Source organism: Vulpes vulpes, chromosome 13 (genome assembly GCF_048418805.1).
Source record: "Vulpes vulpes isolate BD-2025 chromosome 13, VulVul3, whole genome shotgun sequence".
Classification (NCBI taxonomy): Eukaryota; Metazoa; Chordata; class Mammalia; order Carnivora; family Canidae; genus Vulpes; species Vulpes vulpes.
The window spans coordinates 120,883,032-120,909,757 of record NC_132792.1 but is presented as its reverse complement, the minus strand read 5'-3'; the positions used below and the strand labels follow the sequence as shown (position 1 = coordinate 120,909,757).

Sequence of the window (26,726 nt, the reverse complement as noted above, 5' to 3'; positions counted from 1 at the left end):
GCAAGAGAAAAAAATACAAAACAAACAAACAAACAAAAAAAAACCCCCAAAAACAAAACAGTTCCATACAAGGGAAATCCCATAAGACTCTCAGCTGATTTTTCAGCAGAAACTTTGCAGGCCAGAGGGAGTGGTAAGAAATAGTTAAAGTACTGAAAGGAAAAACCTGCAACCAAGAATACTCTATCCAGCAAGGCTTTCATTCAGAACAGAAGGAAAGAGAAAGAGTTTCTCCGACAAACAAAAGTGAAAGGAATTTGTGACCACTAAACCAGCCCTATAAGAAATGTTAAAGGGGACTCTGAGTGGAAAGGAAAGACCATAAGTAGGAATAAGAAGTGGGAATCTCAAAAACATTAAAAATAAGTTTGTATGTAAAAATCACTCAAGATACTCACAAAATAAAAGGATATAAAGTATGACACTATATACTTAAAAATGTGAGGAGTAAAAATTTAGTGCTTTTAGAATGAGTTCAAATGTAAGCAACCATCAACTTAATGTAGATTGCTATATGCATAAGATGTTTATATACAAACCCAATGATAACCACAAATCCAAAACTGATAATAGATATGTGAAAAATAAACAGAAAGGAATCCAAGTATATCACTAAAGAAATCCAGCAACTGAGAGAGTAAGAGAAGACAGGAACAGAGAAGAATTACAAAACAACCAGAAAATGAATAACTGGCAATAAATACACATCTATCAGTAATTACTGTGAATGTAAATGGAATAAATGCTCCAATAAAGAGACACAGGGTGATGGAATGACAAAAAAGCAAGACCCATCTATATGCTGCCTAGAAGAGACTCATTTCAGACTTAAAGACATCTGTGAATTGAAAGTGAAGGGATGGAAAAACATGTATCATGCAAATGGAAATGAAAAGAAAGCTGCGATAGCAATATTTATATTGGATGAAATAAACTTTAAAACAAAGACCATAACAAGAGACAAAGAAGGACCCTATATAAAGGGAACATTCTAGCAAGAAGATATAACAATTGTAAATATTTATGCACCAAACATGGGAGCACCCAAATACATAAAACAGCTAATAACAAACATAAAGGAAATAATATATGGAGGATATAATAAAGGAATAATAAAGGAATGATAGTTATATAACAACACTAGGGAACTTTAACACCCCACTTATATAAGTGGACATGTCACCCAAATGGGAAATCAATAAGGAAACAGTGGCTTTGAATACCACATTGGACTAGAAATATCTAACAGATACATTCACAACATTTCATCCTAAAACAGCAGACTACACATTCTTTTCAAGTGCACATGGAACATTCTCCAGAATAGATCATGTTAGGCCACAAAACAAGTGTCAACAAATTAACAAAATCAAAGTCATACGATGCATCTTTTCTGACCACAATGCTACAAAACTAGAAATCAACCGCAAGAAAAAATCTCAAAAGAGCACAAATACATGGAGGCTAAATAACATGCTACTAAACAATCATCAGGTCAACCAAGAAATCAACAGGAAATAAAAAAACATACATGGAGACAAATGAAAATGAAAACACAGTGGTCCAAAATCTTTGGGATGCAGCGAAAGCAGTTCTAAAAGGAAGTTTATAGCAATACAAGTCTATGTCAGCAAAGAAGAAAAATCTCAAATAATTTAACCTTATTCCTAAAGGAGCTAGAGAAAGTAGAACAAAAACCCCTCAAAACTAATAGAAGGAAGGAAATAATAAAAATTATTGCAGAAATAAGCAAAACAGAAACTAAAAAAAACAGTAGTAGAGATCAATGAAATCAGCAGCTAGTTCTTTGAAAATATCAACAAAATTGATAAACTTTTAGCCAGATTCATCTAAAAAAAAAAAAAAGAGGGATCAAACAAAGTCAGAAATGAAAGAAGAGAAATAACAACTGATCACAGAAATACAAAAGATTATAAGAGCATATTGTGAAAAATTATATGCTAACATACTGGACAACCTAGAAGAAATGCATAAATTCCCAGAAACTTATAGGCTCCCAAAACTGAATCAGGAAGAAACAGAAACTTTGATCAGACTGATTATCAGCAATGAAATTGAATCAGACATCAAAAAACTCCCAAAAAACAAAAGTTAGCCTCACAAGTAAATTCTACCAAACATTCAAAGAAGAGTTAATATCTATTCTTCAAATTAATCCAAAAAATAGAAGAGGAAGGAAAACTTCTAAATTCATTCTATGAGGCCACATTACTGTGATACCAAAACCACATGAAGACACCTCAAAAAAGAGAACTATAGGTCAATATCTCTGATGAACATAGATGTAAAAATCCTCAGCAAAAATCCTCAACAAAAATCCTCAACAAAATATTAGTAAATGGAATCCAACAATACATTAAAAAAAAAAATCTACCATGATCAAGTGGGATTTATACCCAGGATGCAACTGTAGTTCAATATTCACAAATCATTCAACATGATACATCACCTCAATACGAGAAGGATAAAAACCATATAGTCATATCAACAGACATAAAAAAAAATCATTGACAAAGTACAACATCCATTCATGACAAAAACCCTCAACAAAGTAGGTTTAGAGGGAACATACCTCAGCACAATAAAGGCCATGTATGAAAAACCCACAGCTAATATCATCCTAAATGCAGAAAAACTGAGAACTTTTTCTCTACAGTTAGGAACAAGACAGGAATGTCTACTTTCATCACTTTTATTCAACATAGTACTGGAAGTCCTAGCCACAGCAGACAAGAAAAAAAGGAATAAAAAGCATCTAAACTGCTCAGGATATTTGCAGATGACTTGATACTATACATAAAAAAAATAAAGACTTAACCAAAACACTATTAGAGCTGATAAATGAATTCAGTAATGTTGCAGGATATAAAATCAATATATAGAAATACATTGTATTTTTATCCACTAAGAATGAAGCAGTAGAAAGAGAAATGAAGAAAATAGTCTTATTTACAAAGGCACCAAAAATAATAAAATATCTAGGAATAAATGTAACAAAGCAGGTGAAAGAGTTGTGCTCTGAAACTATAAAACACTGATGAAAGAAATTCGTGATGAAATGAACAAATGGAAAGATATTCCATGCTCATGGTTTGGAAGAATAAATATTGTTAAAATGTCTATACTACCCATTGCAATCTATACATTCATGCAATGCTTATCAAAACAGCAACAGCATTTTTCATAGAATGAGAATAAACAATCCTAAAATTTGTATGGAACCACCAAAAAAACCCCAAATAGCCAAATCAAAACAATCTTTTTTTTTTTTAAAGCAATCTTGAAGAACAAAGCTGGAGGCATCACAATTCCAGATTTCAAGATATACTACAAATCAGCAGTATTCAAAACAATATGGTGCTGACAAAATAATAGACAGATAGAGGGGCATTTGGGTGACTTATTCAGGTTAGGTGTCCAACTCTTGATTTTGGCTCAGGTAATAATCTCAGGTCATGAGATCAAGCTCCACATCAGGCTCCATGCTGTGTGGACCCTGCTGGAATTCTCTCTCTCCCTTTGCCTCTACCCACCCTTGCTACTCATGCTCTTGCTCTCCCTACCTCTCTCTCTCTCAAAAAAAAAAAAAAGACCTATAAGTCAATAGAACAGAATAGAGAGCCCAGAAATAAACCCACAATTAAATGGTCAATTAATCTTTGACAAAGGAGGCAAGAATATTCAATGGGAAAAAGACAGTCTCTTCAACAAATGATGTAGGGAAAACTGGACAGCAACATGCAAAAGAATGAAACTAGACTATTTTCTTATACCACACACAAAAATAAACTCAAAATGGATTAAAGACCTAAATGATAACCTGAAACCATAAAAATCCTGAAAGAGCACAGGCAATGGTGTTTCTGACATCAGTCATAGTAACTTCTTTTTAGATATGTCTCCTGAGGCAAGGGAAACAAAAACAAGTGGGACTACATTAAGACAAAAAGCTTCTGCACAGCAAAGTAAACCATCAACAAAACTAAACAACAACCTACTGAATGGAAGAAGATATCTGCAAATGACATATCTGATAAAGGGTTAGTATTCAAGGTATATAAATAATTTATATATCTCAATATCAAAACCCCTAAATAATTCAATTAAAAAATGGGCAGAAGACATGAACAGATACTTCTCCAAAGAAGACATCCAGATGGCCAAAAGACACATGAAAAGATGCTCAATATGACTCATCATCAGGGAAATGCAAGTTAAAATCACAACGAGATACCACCTCACACCTATAAGAATACCCAAACCAAAACACAAGAAACAATAGGTGTTTCTGCACTGTTGGTAGGAAATGCAAACTGGTGCAGGCACTGTGGTATGGAGATTCCTTGAAAAAATAAAAGAACTACCATATGATCCAGTAATTCCATTACTGGGGATTTACCCAAAAAATACAAAAACACTAATTCAGAAAGATATATGTACCCCATATATCTTTGTAAAGATATATGCTTTATCACAGCATTATTTACAACAGCCAAATCATGGAAGCAGTCCAAGTATCCACAGATGAAAAGATAAGGATGATGTGGTTTATACATACAATGGAACATTACTCAGCCATAAAGAAAAATGAGAAATCTTGCCATTTGCAATAGCATGGATGGATCTAAAAGGTATAATGTTAAATGAAGTCAGTCAGAGAAAGACAAGCACCATAGGATTTCACTCATATGTGGAATTTAAGAAACAAAACAAATAAAGGAAAGAAAGAGACAAACCAAGAAACAGACTTTTAACTCTAGAAACACACTGATGGTCACCAGAGGGAGGCGGGTGGGGTGATGGAGGAAATAGGTGAAGGAGATTAAGAGTACACAAACCTTGATGAGCACTGAATAATGATAGAATTGTTGAATTATTATATTGTACCCCAGAAACTAACATATCACTAAATTAACTGTACTGGATTTAAAATAAATGGAATCATCAAAGGATTCCATATCAATTTTTGCGGATTTTGTCAATTTAATAATCATAGTGCTAATATAATTAACACTCATTGAATACTTTATTTGTACCAGCTCTTATGCTTTAAATGCATTATCTCATTTAACACAAAGCCCCTCAAAGTAGGCACTACCATTATTCCCAATTTAAAGATAAGGAAATCTAAGCACTTAAAAATTCGGTATTTTTGTCTCAGGCCATTTAGATTGGTCTATCCACTATTTTTCATTGTGATAGTATTTTCATTAACCCTATAGTTAGTGAGAGTTGGAAATATTGTGGGCAGCTACTGGAAAGAAAATTTGCATTGGAATAGTTTCTGTTGTCCATTAAATTACATTGTGAAGATTAAATGATTCTTCACTTTAGGACTGCTATAGTTTTACCTCAAGACTTTTCATTATATAGTCAAGACATGTATTGCAATTTTGCAGAATTTCGAGGACTCCTGCAGAGGTAGTTATTCGCAAAGCATCCAGTTTGTTTTGTATTTTTAACATTATTTCTCTCCACATGGAAATCACTTGAGAGAAGAGTTTTGCTTCTGCTGGGAGCTGCCTTTAGAAAGAAAATTAAAGATAATTTTATCTTTTGAAGGCAGTATAATTAAAATCTATACTCTAAATGCATTTTCTACAGGATGCTGTTCAATTTTTAAAATGTTGTGACATGTTTTATTTTTGCTGATCATTAGCTGAAGATATTTGATAATGTTTCTTACCTGTGGTGATGTCCATGGTAGGAAATACTAGAATAAATCAGACATGTGTCCAGTATTTCGTAAGACTAAACTAAGTGAGACATGTAAGACAGGTATACAAGTTCTACGTAAAGACAGGTATACAAGTTCTGCATAAAGCAGGAAAAAGTGACCCGTGTCCTATGAAAGGTAACAAAACAAAGGCACTAAAATTCTGGAGGAAATGGGATCTGGAGACAGCTTCCTGAGAAGAAGCTATTAATCTGATCTTCCTGAAGCAGCAATTTTTGGCATTAGAATTGCCAGATGTCCCCTAGAGGGCAACATCCCCGTGATGGAGGATCAGGGGTCCACCATGACTGTGTGTTCTTGTACTTTTCTGCTCTGCTAATAAAGGCTGCTTCAGAGCTCTTCAAAAAGGCAGGTCCTAGTTTCTAATGCCCCAAACCCCAGTGCAATACTCATCAAACTCTTCCACAAGTTGCCCTCCCTAACATTATCCCAGCCCCCATTTTGGGCGATGGGCCTAAAAATATCCTCAGTGCAGTAAAAATCCTATTAGGGAGGAGGCTTCAAGCTCACCTCTGTTCCGTACCCTCCTAACAGCCACAGGAGGCTCTGGTGCCACTTCACAGTGAGTATGGAGGGATGGGAAGGGGCAGTATCCTCTTCTTTCCCACGATTCTCCTTGCTAATGAATGTCTCCTCCCCTTCCTCATTTTCACATCCCCCCACCCCCATCTTTCTCCACCAGCAAAGGCAGGTCCATTACAGACCCGTATCTTCTCTTCTTGAACACTCTTGGACAGGACTCTTCAGCATCCTTTCACTAAAAGCCCCCTTTTCTCTCTCAAATCCTGTGAACAACTGAGGTGACACTGTCAACTAGGAGTCTTACCTTTCCATCAATAAAGTAGTAATATTGAGTTCAAGGCCCTAAGCTGTTGTAAGCAGAGGATACATTCCTTAGGTATGTGTTTTCACCTTTGGGAACTCTAGAAAAACTACAGGTTGATAGAAGAAACATTGGACAAGAAATATACATTTATAACAAAAATGGATGTTGCTCCCTGCAGAGCAGTAGTCACATCTAGACAGGTTTTTTTTGTGAGCCTCTCACAGCTCCCCTTTGCCCCCAAAATAAAATTCATAATACTGGACCTGATATTCAAGGTCCTCTATCATCTAACACACCTTACAAATACATGCTCTATGACTTCCTACCCTATTTCAGAGTGGCTCCTAGATTAGCTTGTGTGATTTACGGTCAACACTTTAAATTCTATCTAGATAATACATGTGTCACAACTTACACACTCTCAAGACCAGTCACTTTAAAGAGAGACCAATTAATTTGAATGCTATGAATAAAAAGAAAAGGTAGAATTTTCACCATCTAGGACCTCCATTCTTTTACATGGTCTGAAGTAAAAAATTACCATTCATGTATGAATGCTATTAGAAACACATTATTGATATAAAAACCACACTAATATTCCAGAACTCAGTAGACACACAGCATTGTGGTTTATAGGTTATAATGAACTATCCAATGCACCTTTCCCAGTCCTTAATCATTTTATATCAATAATTGAGAAATAGGACTTAGAAAAAAAGATGATGCTTGCAATCTTTCATGAAAACACAATTCAACAGTTTATACACCTGTGCTTATAGGTGGGTTATTTTAGAGCATTCACTGAAGAAACGACTTCTTAGGAATCACAAGCAATAAATATCCACCACGCATTTTTTAACCTCATTATGGCTTTTTTACCTTTGTATTTCGGTTGAATGAAAGATTGGTTCAAGATAGAGCCAATTTCTTTGACAATTCATCCATTCCTTAAGAGTGTAAGAGAAGAGAGTCAAATTCTGATCCCACTCATCCACAAGATCCTATAAGATGAACATACACATTCATAAAGTCTAAAGACTCATTTAGTAGAAATACTGACATCAAAGGTGATTATCAGTCACAGACATAGAGGATCACATAAATAAATGTAAATCTAATTATATTTAGTTTTGGGAGACATTTGAGATGTTCTATTTATACAACTTTATTTTATTCATTATACAACATACAAATATTTTTGATATGTATATTCTTTCAGTCCTTTCTTTAAATATTTTGTATATATGTACAAGTAATATCTTTAGTGCAACCATATTATACACATTGTTTTGTAACTTTTTTAACCTTTGTCTTTTATTTATTTATTTATTTATTTATTTATTTATTTATTTATTTTAATGATAGTCACAGAGAGAGAGAGAGAGAGGCAGAGACATAGGCAGAGGGAGAAGCAGGCTCCATGCAGGGAGCCAGATGTGGGACTCAATCCTGGGACTCCAGGATCATGCCCTGGGCCAAAGGCAGGAGCCAAACCACTGAGCCACCCAGGGATCCCCCATTTCCTATATATTCTTAAGGATGCTTTGAATTTTTTTTAGTCTTTTGTGATAGTTTTGTCTATTTTTTGCTGTTTTTCTGCTGTTCATTTTTTTATTTTAATACGCTTAGAGAATATAGTCTATATGGTTCTTCCCCTTTTTTGTAATTTCTTGAGTTTTTCCCCCCTCTAAGGTTCAGTTAACTGACATTTTCCCTAAATGTTGATGTGTTTGCAAATAATGTGATTTCCATTTGATGGGTGCACACTTCTCTCTCTCTCACTCTATCTCTGTCAAATATGATAACCTTACTATTAAGTATCTCTATATTATAACATATCTTGTCGAGGTTCCTTAAGTTTTTAAATGATCCTTGATCATGGTCTTGGACATGGGATTCCCAGAGAGGGATTACTGGAGAACACTGAATACCAGCTAGCCCAGTGCTTCGATTCCTAACTACGAGAGTGTATGTACAGGCTGACATTCTAGCAGTAGCTACAGGAACACACAGGTATGGAGTCTGCAGGCAATGGGCTTGGCATGAACCCTGCTAGAACTGCGGGTATTTCTAGCAGCAGTGGCACTGCTAATAAGTCATGGTTTATAGGGTCATAGTTTTATAATTCATACAAATTTATTTTACCTGCTCAAATTGAACTTTATAACATTTCTTCATGAATTAATGATTCCATAAAAAGTTATCTAGTATTTAAGCTACTAACATTCAATCTCATTTCTATGTAAGTATGTGGAATGATTTATGTAAGTATGTGAATGATTAATACAATTCAAAAGGTTGCAAAATGCAAAAAATTCAAGTGATAAATAAAGCTATAAACAATTAACATATTTTCCCCTTGTCATAATATTTACCCTAATGGGTCCAAGAGACGAAGATCCTTTAACTGTTGTAAGTATCATTTGCGACTCTTCTAACTGAGCTAATATGTCGTCTATGGATGAAATGATCAGGATGGACAACGTGTCTGACTGATGAACAACTAAGTGTAACGGGGTTGTATTCCACTGATCAATAATCTTAAATAGCAGTTTCTCCAGAGCAGCTTCGTTAGTGGCAGAGGTTGAGATTTCTTTAATTTCATTTTCGTATTGAAACATCTAAAATGAAAACATTATTCTTTTATACTCATCAGATGAATGATTCCTGAGACATTGCAGCACAAGACGTAGGTGAATGTGCACATCACAGGTCCTGGAGACCTGGTCCCAGCTCAATGATGCCCTGACCCGAGATTGTGGGTCCCAACCTGAACGACACGGCCCTTCTCAGGCTTTATTCATTCTAACCATTTCACGTTCTACACACTCAGTGAAATCTCTCATTACTATGTGTATCTCCTCTAATTCTAGTTCATATGAAAAAAAGCTAACAGCACCTTCTGTACATGTGCAGATGGCTTACCTATTCCAGCTTTCTTTTCTCTGCACTAATGCCCACTGTTTTATCTCTCAGTAACATGCTTTTACTTTCTACAATAATCCTCGAGATACAATTATGAGAGAACATAATCCTAATGGACCCAAGCTTTCCATGGCTTCCCTTTCTGTGTTCTATTGCCATGAGGCTACATGGCTCTCACAACAAATTAGGGGAGTACAGATAGGCCTTTCTAATAATGTCCACTGACTGCCAGTTCCCATAGGACAAGATCCTGATACAAGATCTCCAGGCTCACTCATGGCAACAGAGATACTCGGAGAGCTTCTCATTCCCACATCATAGAATTAACAAGCTGGGCTCATTGCTTTTATCCCTAAAAGAAGAATCTACCACTGTTCCATATGTCTACTCCACAGGGTTAAAGAGTAATGCCTAACCCCTATGTTCTGGTAATGCAGCTCAGGGGACTCAGCAATTACAACTAGTGTTCATCATCTGCCAAAGATGGGTATCAACAGTGGAATTGGTTGACTGCTTATGGCCTTCATTAACAGTTTAGCAAGGAGGCTTGCCTTTTGATACAGACTATCCAGCCAAAAGCAGATAAGGAACATTGAACCATCAAGTTTGCTGAAAAAAGAACTTTTTGTTTAATGTTGACATTCTGAAATTGCTAGTAACTAAATCCAGATACTGATAATGTGTAAAGCAAAATTTCAACCAAATGCATTGAGCCCTTTCAAGTCCTTATGGTCAAAGTTTTGGGCCTGACAAATGGCCAGATCTCCCAATTAACTTAGTAGTGACTAGGAGGCTTCAGATGAACCTTAATGCCTATTATTGATTATCTGCCTGTATGATAAAGTACCTGGTTTCTAAAGTGAAAAAGATCAACCATGAAGTGACTGTGATTATTTTATGCATATTACTAACCACTTCTTCTTAATTTATTTGCAACATGCTTTTCACGTCATAGGCTTTACAGAGCCTACATAATGTACATAATGTGTTGGACAGAAATGGCTGTTTCAGAACATCATAATTTATTCATTTGACACAATCACAAGAGAACTCCTACCACAGACTGTCCTGGGCAGTCTTGCAGCATGACTGCTGGGTCAATCCTGGGTCGACCCCATGAAATGCATGCTCTCAGAAATGAAGGCTGAGTTTCTGGTCCAAATCCTATCCATCTTGGTACACATATTATACTAGATAAGTTGTCAAATAAATAGCATGATCACAATCTTCCATGAACTCTTGGCAGCTGATTGCCAGGTATCCCCTCTGACTACTATACCAATCAACCTCAGGAAGAAAGGGTTCCTCTGATTCCTGGATCCAGTATTTCAAAGGCTGAAGACCTTGTTCATTCTTGTTGAGATGTTGAATTATGTTAATTTGGATCCTCCAAAAGCTGCATGGGAATTCCTTTTTAAACTCTCCATTTACGATAGAAATACAGGGACAGCTTACTGGAACCTTCTGAGCTACTGTAGTCACCAACCCCAGGAAGGCTGCCAGCTGATCCACTCAAGGCCTGCCTGCCTGCCCTCACTTTTGTTGCTTGCTGCTATGCTAGACTTCCAAACTTCCCCCTTTACCTGACTTGCCCAGGGATGACTCCAATAACCCAAAACTTTGACAAGGAAAATGTCATTGCCATTGTGCTTCATTTCTGGAATGCTGTTTTGAATAAACCTAGCCATTGACATTAAAGCATATGTTCTGAAATAATCTAGATATTTTGCTGTATTCGCTATTGGTACATGGATCAGTCAGGAGGCCTGGTAACGATCCACGAAAGGATGAGAGATTTAGATGGGGTGAGAAGTGAGAAAGTAAAAGAAGATTTAAAGATTATTTCATGATTTTTGGCCTAAGCAACTGAAAAACAACGAGATGCCCTTAGCTGATATGGGGAAGGGAAGGAAGAGAATCACCTGGGAGGTGGAGAACCCTAACTGCGAGGTATCTCTGAAACAGCAAAGTGAACATGTGAGTTTAGGTGGAAGACTGAGGCCAGGGCCCGAGATCACAGCAATCAAATTTTAAAGATCAACTAAAGTTGTTTTTTAAAAGTTCTTCTTTTTAAATGCCTTAAAATTTCCCATTTCTTCATTATAATAAATCATTTTGTAGAAAATTATAAAATACTGTCTCTCATTACATTGGATACTATTAACCACAAAGCCTGAAATATAAATGAAGCTTACTGTAGGCTAGGTCTGAAAACAGAACAACTTTTAACCATAAAAATCATGGAATCTATTTTTATAACAAAACCTAGAAGGCAAATCAAATAGTTCCTGTGTATTTTAAATAGAGTATCAAGTGATTTGGCAGAGCTATCCTAACATGATCTTAATGTATTTTCATTTTATGTGAAATGAGTAAGTAGTTTGGATGTTTCTGTTCCTGTGTCTCTGTAAGAAGTAGCACTGTTAAGCAATAAAACACTAGCTTCATTTGTCACACATGAAAACCACAATCACTGTTTCCAAATCACCAGGACAATGGTATAACAAATGGCACGTCGTACCTGTAGCTACCCATAACTTCAGCCACCTGACCTCCACCAGCTGTTCCCACCTTCTCAGTCCACAAACCTCTCACTCTTTAAATTCCTATTCCTTGTAGATTTACTGGCTTGCTTAAAATTGGCCCCTCTAGTATTTCAACCTATTTTTTAAATATTTGTTTACCTTGAGTGCTTGAAGATTCTCTACTGTACAGTTTTTATCAAGAGAAACAGACTTTCCAATTATCTCCTGGAGAGCCTCCCAGTGCCTTGGCTTGAGACAGGGGTTTCCCAGAGCCATGAGAATAGGCAGTTCTTGCTTAAATTCTGTCACTGATTGCTTAAGATGGGTGACTATGTCATTTTTAGGTAAACCTATAAATACCAATGGTGCAGAAGGTTATGACACATTCATAATATATTTTTAATCAGAAAATGCATCTGCTATTTAGTGTAATTCTCATTTATCAATTAGTTTGCATTAAGACAATGAGTTTTATTAACATCACTCTCCCAGAAGATCGACTATGGATTAAAACAAAGAGAAATAGGGATGCCTGGGTGGCTAAATGGTTGAGCATCTGCCTTCGGCTCAGGGTGTGATCCAGGGTCCAGGGATTGAGTCCCACAATTGGCTCCCCACAGGGAGCCTGCTTCTCCTTCTGCCTGTCTCTGCCTCTCTCTGTGTCTCTCATGAATAAATAAATAAAATATTTTAAAAAAAGAGAGAAAAAAATAGCTATCAGGACTGGTGATTAAAATCTGAGACCACCTAAGCCAAGTTTTCTTAGAAAATTTGATACTGGGAAAAGCCATCTACCACAGAATTTCCCAGTTTTCTACTGACTAGATATACAGGTGGACAGGTACATGCATATACATTCCAAAGACTGTTACAGGTTTTTGGGTTTTAAAATTCTGCTTAGTAAGGAGGAACACCAAGGGGAAGAAAATCTGTCATCATTTCATAAAGAAAAGATTTAACACTGAAATATAAGAAATGTAGTTTTACAAATCTTGCCATCAACCAGTACTGGTCTGTCCTCTAGCATTGACAAACCACTGACGTACAGGACTCAAAACCTCTACAGTTGAAACTTCAAACCTCATAAACTTTTTACTCAACTTGTAAAAGAAAAAGAGAGGAGGCAGAGAAATAGCCAGAGTTGGGGACTCAGAAGAACTGGAGAGGGTGATGGGCACTGAGGGGGGCACTTGACGGGATGAGCACTGGGTGTTATTCTGTATGTTGGCAAATTGAACACCAATTAAAAAAAAAAAAAGAACTGGAGACTACACTGATACACTTGAATATCCAATTTGTACAAATGGGGCTTCTTTTAGAAAGCCATGAATGATGATGATAAAATGTTTGAAATGGGGCTTCTTTTAGAAAGCCATGAATGATAAAATGTTTTTCAAGACCTACTGAAATAAAAGCACAAAAGAGAAACTATGTTTTTTGTAAGTACATTTTGGCAAATAGCAAGATTTTTTACCTGGGAAACTATGAATATAATATACTTCACACCTCATTCTCTGAAACACAGGACAAAATACTGGGGGAAGATGCCTAGAATGAATGCTACGTTGAAGCAGTAAGGCTCTAGGCAATTTGTCCCCCAGCTTTTCTCATTTGTAAACTTTTCCTGATATTTTTCTTAAATAACTCAAAAACAAGCAAATTAAAATATTTTTCTAGAAAGGAAATTAGAGCTTGAGGTACTTGTGAGAGGTAAGGGAGGAGCTTCAAAAACAAATGCTAGCCTCGTGGAGATGACAGATCTTATGTAAGTATTCAAATAGAAACAGCATCTCTATGTTGGCAAGGTTTCAGATTTGAGGATCAGCAGAAAGGAAACCTCTCAAAATGACTTTTTAGCTATTTGCCCCACTGGCCAAAGGAAAATGTAGGTGTAAACAGCAAGGATCTGGGTGAATGCTCTGCAGGTAGGCCTTTGTCATCAAAGCATGTCTGGCCCAAAGAAAAGCCATGATCATAGTGAAGTGTCTGTGGTTCTGCCTAAGGAAACAACTTTTAAAGAATACAAAATATTATTAATTACTTAAAACTGTTTTTGCAAAGTTTTGATCTCTTTCTTGCTTCAGGAAACAATTCCTACCCCTACTCTCCTGTACTGCCTCTCCAGCCATTAATGGTCAGGCCTTGGGAACAGGTAAAGAAATAAGGTTGAGGACAATGATCTTCCTGGCCCAGAGGCCACTTTGCATGTAATCAATAGGTGGGAAACTCCAGAAAGACACTTGCTTTTTTCTAGGACAGTGATTTTGTGCATCCATTTTGAGACACTTCTCTGTACTGATTCTATATCAATGCTGTGAAAAGTAGCGTTCCTCCATTTCCAGAACAGTGTCCTCCATTCCTCCTGGGCCTCCCACAATAGCTTCCTCAGGGTTAGGTCATATTCAATGTCCGAAACCTCCCCAAGGACAAGCTGTGTGATCTCTTCCGTATTCAGAGAGTGCATGTGAGGCTGGATCTCCTCAAAGCAGTTCTGGTAGCTGGAGTACATTTTAGCCTTATGAGCTAAACTAGCAGTTTCCTCTGTGAGAGTCTGCATCAACTCCATGGCTGTGTCCACGCGGGTGCCAGCACACAACAGAATGGGAGTTCTTATCTAAAGTACAACAGGAAAACATTCTAAGGTATCACAGTATCCAGGATGTAAACGTGTTTTGATAGCATTTCAGCGCATAATTGAAGGCTTAACAACCATTACTTACAATCATCTGAAGAGACTGTCTTTAATTTATAATTATGTGTGTTTACTATGATAAATTTTAATTATCATCATACATATAATTTGTCAGGTTCCTTCTCTATCTTGGGCTCTGTGGTAACACATTACGTTACTAACTCTGTACAACAATCCTGATAGTTGTATTTTTCACAATTTTTCAAGGAACTTCTAAAGTTACAAATAATTGTCACATCATTAAATGGTTAGGTGGTAGTTTCAGGGTATGGCCTCCAGGGCATCGTACTGACTCCAGAGGCCATTTTCTTTTTCTTATCCTGTTTAACATATTTTTTTGGAAGACCATATTTTTTAAAGTAATCTCTAGGGTTTGAACTCAAAACCCTGAGATTGAGAGTTACACACTGCTCCACCAAGAAAGCCAGGTGCACCCCATAACTTTGTACTATTTTTATGGTGCTTGTTACATGCTGCCTTGTTTTAGAGTTTAACTACTGCACATGAAATTGTCAACATTTGGGATCCCTGGGTGGCTCAGCGGTTTGGCACCTGCCTTTGGCCCCGGGGTGTGATCCTGGAGACCTGGGATCGAGTCCCACATCGGGCTCCCTGCATGGGGCCTGCTTCTCCCTCTGCCTGTGTCTCTACCTCTCCCTCTCTCTCAGTCTGCATCTCTCATGAATAAAATAAAATCTTAAAAAAAAATTGTGGACGTTTTGCAACAACGACCTCCAAAAAAAGACATAAGTAGAAGTTTGCCCTGATAAATCCCTTATTAAATTATAAATTTCTCAGGATTAAGAATAGTTTTATGTTTATTTCTGAATACCTAACAGAACCTACTACTGTAAAATATAGACAGCAGTTTTTATTAAAAACTTATTGAATAAGTGAATTTCAATCCTATCATCTTACTCTTTTAAAAAATCCAACCTGTGGAATTGCGTGTGACATTGTGTTACACGTGGTGTGGCCATGCTGCATAAAACTGACAAACGGTATTCATGATAATGGACAGAGCTTACCATATTATCTGTAAAAGGGATGCTCATATAATGGACACATAATAAAAGTTTTCCTTAGGTTTCTCCCATAATTTTCCATTCATTAATATTTTGTTTGTTGGTGAGTGATTTCTGGGAAATCATTTCCCAGAAATCATTTCCCCAGAAATGATCTTACTGGCTCATATGCACTCAAGTTTCACCAGTCCTATCAGCGTCCTCCAGTCAAGATCCTCACAAAATGATCTCAACCATCAGGTATACAAATGAAATTATGTGAAAGGTTACACTGCTGAAGTGAGAAGACAGGGTCTACCTACCCCACCTGGCTCTCCCTGTGGAGCAGCCACCTGAGGAGTTGGAAAGCACAGAGCACAAGGCAGGCCCTGGAAGCAGGTGAGCAGTAAATGTACCCGTTTCCTTCCCCACACCCAGGCCTTAACTCAGTGTGGACAACGTGGGCCTGAGCTTCAGCCACATACCCTGAGAGCTCTGGGAGAACTTCCTGCTGCCAGCTTAAGGAGCAGCAAAGGTTCTGGCAAGGATTCTCTTGCTCAGGCTCCTGAGGCTTCTCTGTGGCCCACTTGTGTGAAGTCCAAGTTCAGTAAGAACACTACCAGGCCCCCCTGAGTGCTCAGGCTCTGCACCTTGGACTGCACTGAACGCAGGGGGATGTGGGGCTCCTGGGGAGACAGGACTGGCATGGCTTTGGCCCATCTTCAGCAGGAATCCTCTCTTCACCCCTAACCTGGGCCCTTGGAACTGGGCCAGGTCCCAGAGCCTTCACTGCTGTGCAGCCCTGGTGGTCCTCTGACAGCTGTGGACGTTCTCTCTCCTGTTGTCTCATGTTCCAGCCCTCAAGTAGTCCCCAGGTGGTATGACTGCCGGTGGCCTGAAAACCTCAGATGCTGAAACTCCAAGGGGTGGGGACTGTCCTCTCTGCTGTAGTTCGCTGTGCTTCCAGAGAGGGACAACCCCACGGACTGCTGGCTCTCCTCCCACTGCTGTGCCCACAAGTGTGCACAGTGATGGAAGTGAACGGCAGAGCATGGTAACCAACCCCAGCTTTCCAACCAGAGCACCGGAAAGAAGAGTGCCAGGAATGTGGGAAGTTCTGGGAAGAGCACAGAGAGAAAGGGACCCCGGAGGATGAGCGCTCTGTGCAGCACTTGCATCCCCCACCCTCCCCACCCTGCCAAGCTGCACACACTTGGAGGGATCTAAGACTTGGAGACTCAGCTAACAGACCAGCACCCAGAATGAGACTGAGCACCCCATGGTGCACAGGGGGACACGTCTGAGCAGCCCTGCTGAGGCTGTGACAGCTAAAATGACAATGGGACCGCGCAGACCAAAGAGCATGGGTTGGGACTTGGGACTCAAACCTGACTAGGTCAGCTGCCTACTAAAACAAAAATACCAACATTCTATGTGGTTTAAATAAGAGACTCCTACAGCTTAATATTTAATCCAAAATACAGAACGTGGAATTATTCAGCATATAAAAAATCAGAAAAACCTCAACTCGCATAGGAAGATTCAACAGACACCAATGCCTCAAAGGAACAGATATTAAAATTATCTGACAAAGGATTTAAAGCAGGTATGATAAAAAAAAAATGTCCTACCAAAAAATGACAAATATTCTTGAAACCAATGGGAAAACAGAAATTCTTAGGAAAGAAAAATGAAAAAATGTAGGGAAGAACCCAATAGAAAGTTTAGAAGTGAAAAACCACAATCAGCAGAGATGAAAGCTTACTGGGCAAGAGGAGGAGGGAGGGGATAGGAGTGGGGGACGGTGTCAGTGACCTGACGACAGACACTCACTCTGCACACCTGAGTCTCTTCCCAGAAGCTGCCCTGGCCAAGAAGAGCTAAAGTTACCCACTATCACACCGGTGGGAGGGCTGGGGGCAGCTCTGCAGAGCCACCCCAGTTCTTGATGCTCACAGCACCTCAAACCCTGTGTGACAAGGGCACAAACCTTCTCCTGCCCCAGCTTCATGCCCCTGGCCTGCCATGTGGTTGCCACCAGCACTTGGCAGTAAACTGCCTATAACACAGACCTCCCTTGCAGGTGGTGTCCAGCCTCGTGCACTCAACACACATAAACTGTGCAAACCACAAACTTCTGTTTTTGAGTATACATCCTTAGGGTGATGTTAAAGGTTGCCAATGGGGTATGTGCACCAACTGCTTTCAGGACTAATTTGTTTCATCTTCACTGTATTTGTGTGAAATGGTGCCGATCTACTGTGTCGATGGAAAAACTGAAAAACCAGTGATTGCAACGAATCACACTGCGTCTAATCCACTGAGGAACTCCAGCTGTAGTGACTCCATGGGGCGCTAATACCTGGCTGTGTGGGTGAGGGCAGAGAGGCACAGAGGCAAGGCTTCCAGAGCCCTGGCTCTTACTTGTGGTGCCATCTCAGGCAAGTCTGCTGACCTCTCACAGATAAAAGTGTAAAAGCACCTAAGATGGTTACTGACATGAGGGAAGGGTCCAGCAGATGTTGGAGGCTTGTTTTACAGTTTACCCCTCATTAGTGGCTGAAATCACACCTCTTCTTTCCTTCTGGCCCAGATTTAGGCCCACACAGACTTCAGGGTGTGCCTCTTGGAACCGGCACTGGGGCAGGGGTAGGGGTGTGGCGGGGGTAGACGACAACACTTCCTGCAGCTAACTGCTGAATCCTGAGGTCACTGAAAACAGACATGCAATTTCTCTTTCCAGTGAAGCTCACAAATCACCAAGATTCTGTCTGTGGATCCTGGGTTAACAACACTTGTATTAGATCATTGACCTAAAATTCCACAAAAAGCAAATATCTTATGCTTAGGCCTATATGAAGCGAAGATCCAGCTGAGTGTTAAAGAACAAAAACTGACCTTGGCCTTTAGGTTGCTGAGGTCAACTCGCAGACCAGTGATGTGTGCTTCCAAATTGTCTCTGAATCTAGAAATAGATGCATCTTTATTTATTTCACTTAACTTCATAGAAGTTTTTAGTTGCCCAAACCTGATAAGAATAATTTTATATATGGCAATTTGCTCTTCAGAAATCTGGATCTGGTAATAGCGTACAATGGAATACAGCTGAGCAATTGTGGAGTACTCTTTTTCTAATACAGGTATTTTTGAGGAAATTGCATCCAAAAAAGTAAAATGTTCCACAAATTCTTCTATTTCAGTGGGATCAGATTCCAGTTTTCTCAGAGAGGATTCCATTACCTGGGATTATTAACACATCAATGATAATTAAATAATGATTTTTCACTATTTTACACAGCTACTTACTCTCTTAATATCACTAACTTACATCATTATAATTTCACAAAAAAATGAAGACATCATCTAAACATCCCTTTTTTTTTTTAAGATTTTATTTATTTATTCATGAGAGACACACACAGAGAAAGAGAGAGAGGCAGAGACACAGGCAGAGGGAGAAGCAGGCTCCATGCAGGGAGCCCAATGTGGGACTCGATCCCAGGACTCCAGGATCACACCCTGGGCTGAAGGCAGCACTAAACCACTGAGCCACCCGGGCTGCCCTTTTTTTTTTTTTTTTTTTTTTTACATCTAGACATTCTAACTATTGTTTTAATATTGGAGCATTAACATGCTCAAATTCTTTCTATTATTAACAGAGGGAACCTGAATGTACCTTGCACATAAAATAAATGCTACTAAGATATAAAGGAAGTAATATTATGGATAACTTTGCTTCTAAGAAATAAACCAAGAGCTACAAGCTACAGCAAGGGTTTGGCTGCAATGTGAACAATGTAGAATTGCTACCCTGTTTGGGGGCAGTGATGTGCCAGTTTTCTGTACGTGATCTCACTTTGTTCTGATAGCACATTTGCTCATTAAGTGGTATCTTCTCTAGTCTGCACAGGAGCAGACAGTCTCAGAGGCACTCATTAGCTTAAATTCAGAAATGTAGTGAGTTACAGAGCTCTCAACAAACCCAAATCTGATTCCAAATCCTGTTTTTATCTTTTATAAGTGTATGTACTCATTATATGTATAATATCAATGCTTTTCTAAGTGTATGTATATCATTCTATGAAATTTTAAAAGTAATTGCATTTCTATACTCAAATTACAATTTTGCCATATTTTTTTCCTCATGTTTCCAGGGCTCTAAATGAATACTCATGCATCTCTCACAAATAAACTAATAAATCTTTTAAAAAAAATTGTAACTCAGAAAGTTTTCCGGAACTAAAAAAACCCTGACCCTTCTAACTGTAGGAATCTGGTTTGCAGTGACTATGTGCCAGAGTGTGTTTAAAAGCTTTGTAATTGGTAACTCATTTAACTCTCATACTTCTCTAGATTAGTCACTAACATTATCCCTAATTCACAGATAAAGAGATTGAGATACAACAACAATAATAATAAGGTAAGTTCTTTCAAATAGTAAAGGGAAAAGGCAGGATTTTTTTTATATCTTTGAAGCCAAATTTACATACAAAAGATGTTAACTCTATATCATAATGAGTTTTAACACATTTATACACAGGCATAGTTACCTCTGTAATCAATATTTAGGAAACTTTCATTGCCCTAAAAGATGCCTTGTGCCCTATCCCCAACAATCTCCTCCTACCTCTGGCCTCAGAAAACCACTCATCTGTTGTGTATTTGTCATGTTACATATACATGGAATCCTTCAGCCGGTAATCCTATGTGTCTGGCTTCTTTTGGTCAATATATTTTTGTAATCCATCCAAAGTACATGTGGCACTCACTCATCCCTTCTCATTGCTGAACATTATTCCAAGGCATGAACGCACCGTTTTTTTCCTTATTTGCCTCTCAAGAGGTATCTGGATCATTTACAGGTTTTGGCACTTGTGGGTAAAGCTTCTATGATTATGTGAGTACAAGTTTTTGTGTGAACCTGTTTTTATTTCTTGTAAGTAAATGTTGAATGGGGTTGCTGGGTCAAACAGTAAGAGAAAATTTAACTTTACCAGAAATCACCAGTTTTCCAACATGACTGCACGAATTTCACTGTCATCAACATGTGAACATTCTAGTTCCTCCACATCTTCCTCAGAACCTGCTACTGTCAATCTGTTTACTTCTAGCCGTCTAAGCAGGTGAGTCATTTTCACCTCCCTGATGACTGTGGTGGTCAGAATACTCTTATCTATTGGCCATCTTCTTTTGTGAACATATGTTATGTGGTGGCAAACAAAATATTGGGTCACAATGTTGCCTGCAATTTCCTGGGACTGAGCAGATGTGCTAGCCAAAGCTATAGCATTAGGGAAATAGTAGGAAAAAATGTGCTGTCCTGCATATTCTGGTTCCAGTGAAATCCTATGAGATGAACTCATGCTAAAACAAGCTAAGCAGAGACTGAAGGAACTACAGCTCTGATAAGAAGATTCTTGTCTGCCTTTTGCAGAGCTGACTTGAGGGTCATTTAATTCACAGGTCTGCAGAAGTTGAGAGAGCTAACTGCTTCGGTGTTCTAGATTCTGGTGGTGGCTCCAGAGTGACAGCCACAGCAGGAGAGAAGGCTGGGGCCCTTATCTGTAATCAAGCATGGATGGTCACTGCACAAGCTATGACAAGAGGGCTGGCAGGAAGCTCGCTGGCAGACACTATGAAGGATGTAGCTTTTCCTCCCAAGTCTATGTTCCAAACAGGACCAGATACGTAACCATACTTTTAGGCCAGATAGTACAGACAACAGCTAAAAATAAAAACTTCTCAGGCTTCAAAATCATGTCTAGACTTAAGTGTGGAATTAACCAGAAGCAGATAGGAAAAAATTAAGAAGAAAATCCAAGCCTAATAACACTCGTCCTCTGTGACCCCCCAGTGGGTCACCCCATACTACACCCCCTGTGGTATGATTCTCAGGCATTGTTTGGCAATGCCTGGCTTGGATGAGGTGGTGGAGAATAACAAATCCAGAGGGTCATCCTACAGGACCCCATTGGGGGTCACAGACAGAGAGACCTCCCAGAGACTGAGCATTGCCAGACTGACCAATGACAGAGCTTACTCTACCCTCAAAGAAGGGAATGCTCAGTACTTTTGTCCAGCAAGATTTGATATTTGCTCTAGACCACCTCAGATAGCTGTTTCCCCATTTTCTTTACAGGGTGGAGGTTTTAATTCTACTTATCCTGTTCCTTCTCCACCATTTTACATTGGGTGAGTAGGGGCTTCTACCCCGTCTTTATTTAGAGTTCACCAGAACACTAAGTGCCATGTCTCATCTGATAGTGTGCATGGTGAGCAACACTACTACTACTTCTGATGTTTCCATGAGGCAGGCCCCGGCTCGTCTGGCCTTCCTGGTATCCCTTCCACCTCATGCTCATTTCCTGGGGCAGGTGAAGTGACTCCTGTGATTAGTGAGTTTGGAAGGAGAAAGTAGACAAGCAAAGCCCAGGTACTTCCTCTCAAAAGTCACCTTGTCCTCAGAGCATCTGTGTCCCTCTCTGCTCACTGCTGTACAAGGAAAGGAATTCCCTGAAACCAGGATGTTGATGATGTTTCAGAGCAGCCAGTGTTGAGTGGGTTAGGTCCCTCCTTAACTCTGAGTTTGGGGGAAGGTTAATTTTAAGTAACCAGAAGCCAAACTCTCCAAGGTCCACTTTATTACTAATAAAGGATATATTTTAATCTCTTTTTGCCTTAACCTGTTGTCTTATTTCTCAATCGGTTCAGTACCCAGCTGAATAAGAGTGGTAATACTTATGGGAAGAAGGGTGTCAACAGCCTAAGTGTCAACTGTGGCAGACACAGCAAGTTGTCTGATTTGAAACCCAACTCACCCCATCTTTCACTTGCTTTCCTCTCCTACTGAGGAAGATAAGCTCAACTCAGTCAAGTCCTTCTGCAGCTGGCAGAGGCACCATGACCCAGCTCGGCCAACAGGAGCTGAAGTAGCATTCACCATGCTGCTGCTCCTGTGTCCCTTGTATTTCTGCCGAAAGTGCAAGCACAGTGCCTGTGAGGCAGCAGCTGTCATCAAGGGAAGTGGAACAGAAAGAATGGAAGGCCTGGCTCCTTGCCTGCATGTCGGCTACCACACCAGCCTGGGTTACCAATACTCAGACGTCTTTGTGCAGGAGACACAGAAATCACTGTTTAACACATTTTTTTTCTTTTTGTTTTCTGATACTAGTTGGGGAATAGAATCCTAAGTAAGATACTTTTTGTATGTTTTTAGGATTGCTGTGGTTCTAAAGATAATGCATACTTCATTATACACTGCATATGGTACCTCTCAGCTCATAGACACTTTTCAATCCTCTCTTAAAATCTTTGTAGCATTAAAAGCTTCTAAATGGGGACACCTGGGTGGCTCAGTGATTTAGCGCAGCCTTTGGCCCAGGGCATGATCCTGGGACTGCCCCACAGATCAAGTCACACGTCGGTCTCCCTGCATGGAGCCTGCTTCTCCCTCTGCCTATGTCTCTGCCTCTCTCTGTGTGTGTCTCTCATGAATAAATAAATAAAATCTTTAAAAAAAATTTTAAATAAAAAAATAAACACTACTAAATGTTTCCTCTTTCCCAAAATACTCTCTTGCTTTCCTCAATCTCTCTGATTGCTCCTTCTCAGATTACTTTGCAGGCTCCTCTTCATCTAGCAACCTCCTAAATGCTGACATTCTTCAGGCTTCTGACATAGGGTTCTTTTCCATCCCACTACCTCCAGAGCAGAGGCACTGTCATGAAGGATGACCTCAAAGACCATTTGTATGCCAGTCACTTCAACACATGCTTCCAGCGCTGACTCCTTCCTGAAAGCCAGACACGCACAGTCGCACATCTATCTGCAGTTTACATAGCTAAGCAAGCACTATGCTCCCTTCCCCTGTGCCATAATCAAAAAGCTAAAAGTATCATTAATTCCTTTTCCTTCCTCCTTACAGTCTACCAATCTCTAAATCCTGTTGATTCTATCTCTTCAATGCATCTCAAATCCATCTGCTTCTCAGACTCCACACTGTTGCTGCCCTGGTTCAAGCCCTCATCACCTCTCTTTTAGATTCCAGAAACAGCCTTCTTCTCATCCTGTCCCACTATAATCCATTCTTTATGCTGCAGCCAGAGTGGTCCCTACAGAAATGCAAGCTGTATCATGTCATTTCCACATTTATAATATTACAATGATTCCCAAAAGCAGAAAAAAAGGAAAAAGGAACATGGGGTACCACTTTAGAAATGGTAGATAGAGAGAATGTTTCTTTGAAGAAATGATATCTGATCAAAGAACCAAACAAATGTTCATACTAGAATTTTCTGAGGATAACACTCATGTATATTTCCTAAGTACATATTTTAAAATAATAATCTAATAATCATAAAGATTCTCATGCAATAGGAATTTTGAAAATACTTACTTCCAGTAGATTTGTATTCTTTCTTTCAATTACAGATCGCAAGAGATTGTGGCTCAGATGTATGACATTCTCAACATATGGTAAGCATTCTGACTGATAATTAAGACTTAAAACATTGAAAATACCAATGCGTTTCTCAATAGTCATATTAACAATATGTTGAAGATAGTTTCTGAATTTAGCCAGGATAGTTTTAAACTGTGTTGAAGTTAGTTCTTCTATCGATGACAGTTTCATACTCATGGCTTTGGCCTTCTGTACCATGGAACAATATTTTATAAACTTAGAGATATAAACATTAACTAGGCCCATGGAATTACCAACAACAGTCAGGAGATTGGCAATCTGTAAAAAAAGTGTTTATGTTAGTCAGACTTATAAGAGAAACAAGTGTGGGCTGACAGGGTGACAGTTCTGTCAGAACATATACAACAACAGTTCTCCATGAAGCACCCACACTATAGTACTATGTTGGAAACCTAAGACTTTAAGAAATTTAGATGGCTTTTAAAATATTTAGTTTTTCTGAATGAAAAGCCTTACTAGGCCATTTATCTTTCTGGTTAGTATGTTGTTTTAAGCCATGTACTACCAGAAACACCAGTCATGTATTCCTGTACTTGTCGTCCTGCTTTAGGACATGCTCCGTGCACAGCCTGGCACAAGGGCAGTTCTGTGTACTACTGTGTGACCTTGCCCAATTCCCAAGACACAGCTACCTGATGAGGCAGACTCTGACCCAGGCAGAGACACTGAGATTCTCTTATGGGTCTGAACACCACCACCCAGATGAAGCATAATGGGGAAGTTGCAGCTAGGGCAGGTCAACAGATTGGCAGGTCAGTATTACAAGGGAGACATAAAAGAGAAAGCTCTTTTTTGTAGCAGAAGTTGGAAAAAAACAAAAGAGGTGAGTGGAGCTGAAAGTCCATGAGCAGGACAAATAGGGAGATTCACTGGAAATGACACTTCATTGCAGCATGTTAGGATACTTGAATTTTTCAATAAATTCCTTTAACCTAAGAATTTCAGAATTTCTGCTCCTAGAGCCAAATAGTCCCTAAGAGAAATGGTTTTCAAACTTACTTGATTTTGGTAGGTAGGATCCATTTCAAAAAGTATCTGACAATCTGGCCATCTGGCTAGCTTCTTATAGGCAATTCCACTTTCAGCCTTATTAGGTAAATCCGTAACTAACACTGATTCAGTAAAGAGAGACAGGCGAGGATCTTGGCAAAGGGGAATAATCTTGGCTAAAATACATAATTCAAAAGTTAGTAGTTTCAGAAGTCCCACTGAAAGCAACACATGAAAGTTACCCATGACATCTAAAACTACTGGACGTGGAGGCTAATTTATTATGAGGGCTACAAGTGCTCTATGCTGATAAATGGAATTGAAGACAGGTGTAAATGTTTAGATTTAATTTTATGCAAACAACAGAATCACTCACAGGTCCTGGGTGGTGATGGCCCAAGGCATAGTTAAAATAGAAACTGAGAGAAAATGATTAAGTTGAGAAATAGTTGCAGTGTCTATGCTACATGGTGTCATGTGGAGAGTATTAAACCAGCACAGAGAGGAGACAGAGGAGACACAGCCTCCAACACCAGTATGTTTACAGTCTAACTCAAAAACTGAGGTCTGCAGGCAAAAACAAACAAGCAAAACAAAACTTCCACCTACACTTCATACATTATGTCAAAATTAATTCAAGATGAATCATATACCTAAATATAAAGCACGAATTTATAAATATTCCAAGAGAAAATACAGGAAGAATCTGTGTGAGTCAAAGAGTTTATAGGTACCTAAGCATAATCCACAACAGAAAAAAATTAATAAGCCATACTTTATCAGAGTTAAGAAGGTTAAGTCCATGAGAAAGAATGAATAGATAAGGCACAGACTGGGAGAAAATGTTTGCAAATCTTATATCTGATAAAAGACTTGTATCCAGGGTACATCTCACAACTTGAAAATATGGAAACAAACATCTCAATAAAAAGAAATAAGCAAAAGATTTGAAGATCTGACCACAAAAAATGCACATAAGCATATACATATAAGCATATGAAAAGATGAACAATGTTAGTCATTAGTGAAATGCAAAATAGAACCACAATGAGGTATCACTATACACCTACTACAATGGCTAAATTTGTAAATCTGACAATACCAAGTGATGACAAGGATGAAGAGTGACTAGAACTTTACACATTGTTGGTAGGAAAGCAAATGACACAACCACTCTGCAATTCTCATAAAATTAAACATATACCTACCATATGACCCAGCAATCCTACCCAATTATCAACCCAAGAAAAAAGAAAACTTATGTTCATCCAAAAACCTGTATGTGAATGTTTATAGCAATTTTATTCATAACTGCCTCAAACTGGAAAAACTCGGATGTGAGTGAATAAACAAACCGTGGTGCATCTTGACAACAGAACACAACTCTGCAATAAAAAGGAATCAGGCTATTGCTTCATGCAACAGTATTAATGAATCTGAAAAAAAGCCAGACCCAAAAGCCTACCTTTCCACTTATATGACATTCTGGAAAGAATGCCAAATAAATGTTAGAGCAATCAAATA

The 26,726-nt window shown here is 38.7% G+C and overlaps 1 protein-coding gene across 1 annotated transcript in view; it reads right to left on the bottom strand.

The window, feature by feature from the left end:
- DNAH14 (dynein axonemal heavy chain 14) overlaps positions 1-26,726 on the bottom strand; it is a 317,326-nt gene that overhangs the window by 204,473 nt on the left and 86,127 nt on the right. The window contains 8 exon segments of the mRNA XM_072733718.1: positions 5,373-5,544; positions 7,464-7,585; positions 8,960-9,205; positions 12,194-12,384; positions 14,279-14,648; positions 18,629-18,970; positions 24,126-24,470; positions 25,212-25,378. Of these exon segments, the coding sequence (XP_072589819.1) occupies positions 5,373-5,544; positions 7,464-7,585; positions 8,960-9,205; positions 12,194-12,384; positions 14,279-14,648; positions 18,629-18,970; positions 24,126-24,470; positions 25,212-25,378 (1,955 nt within the window).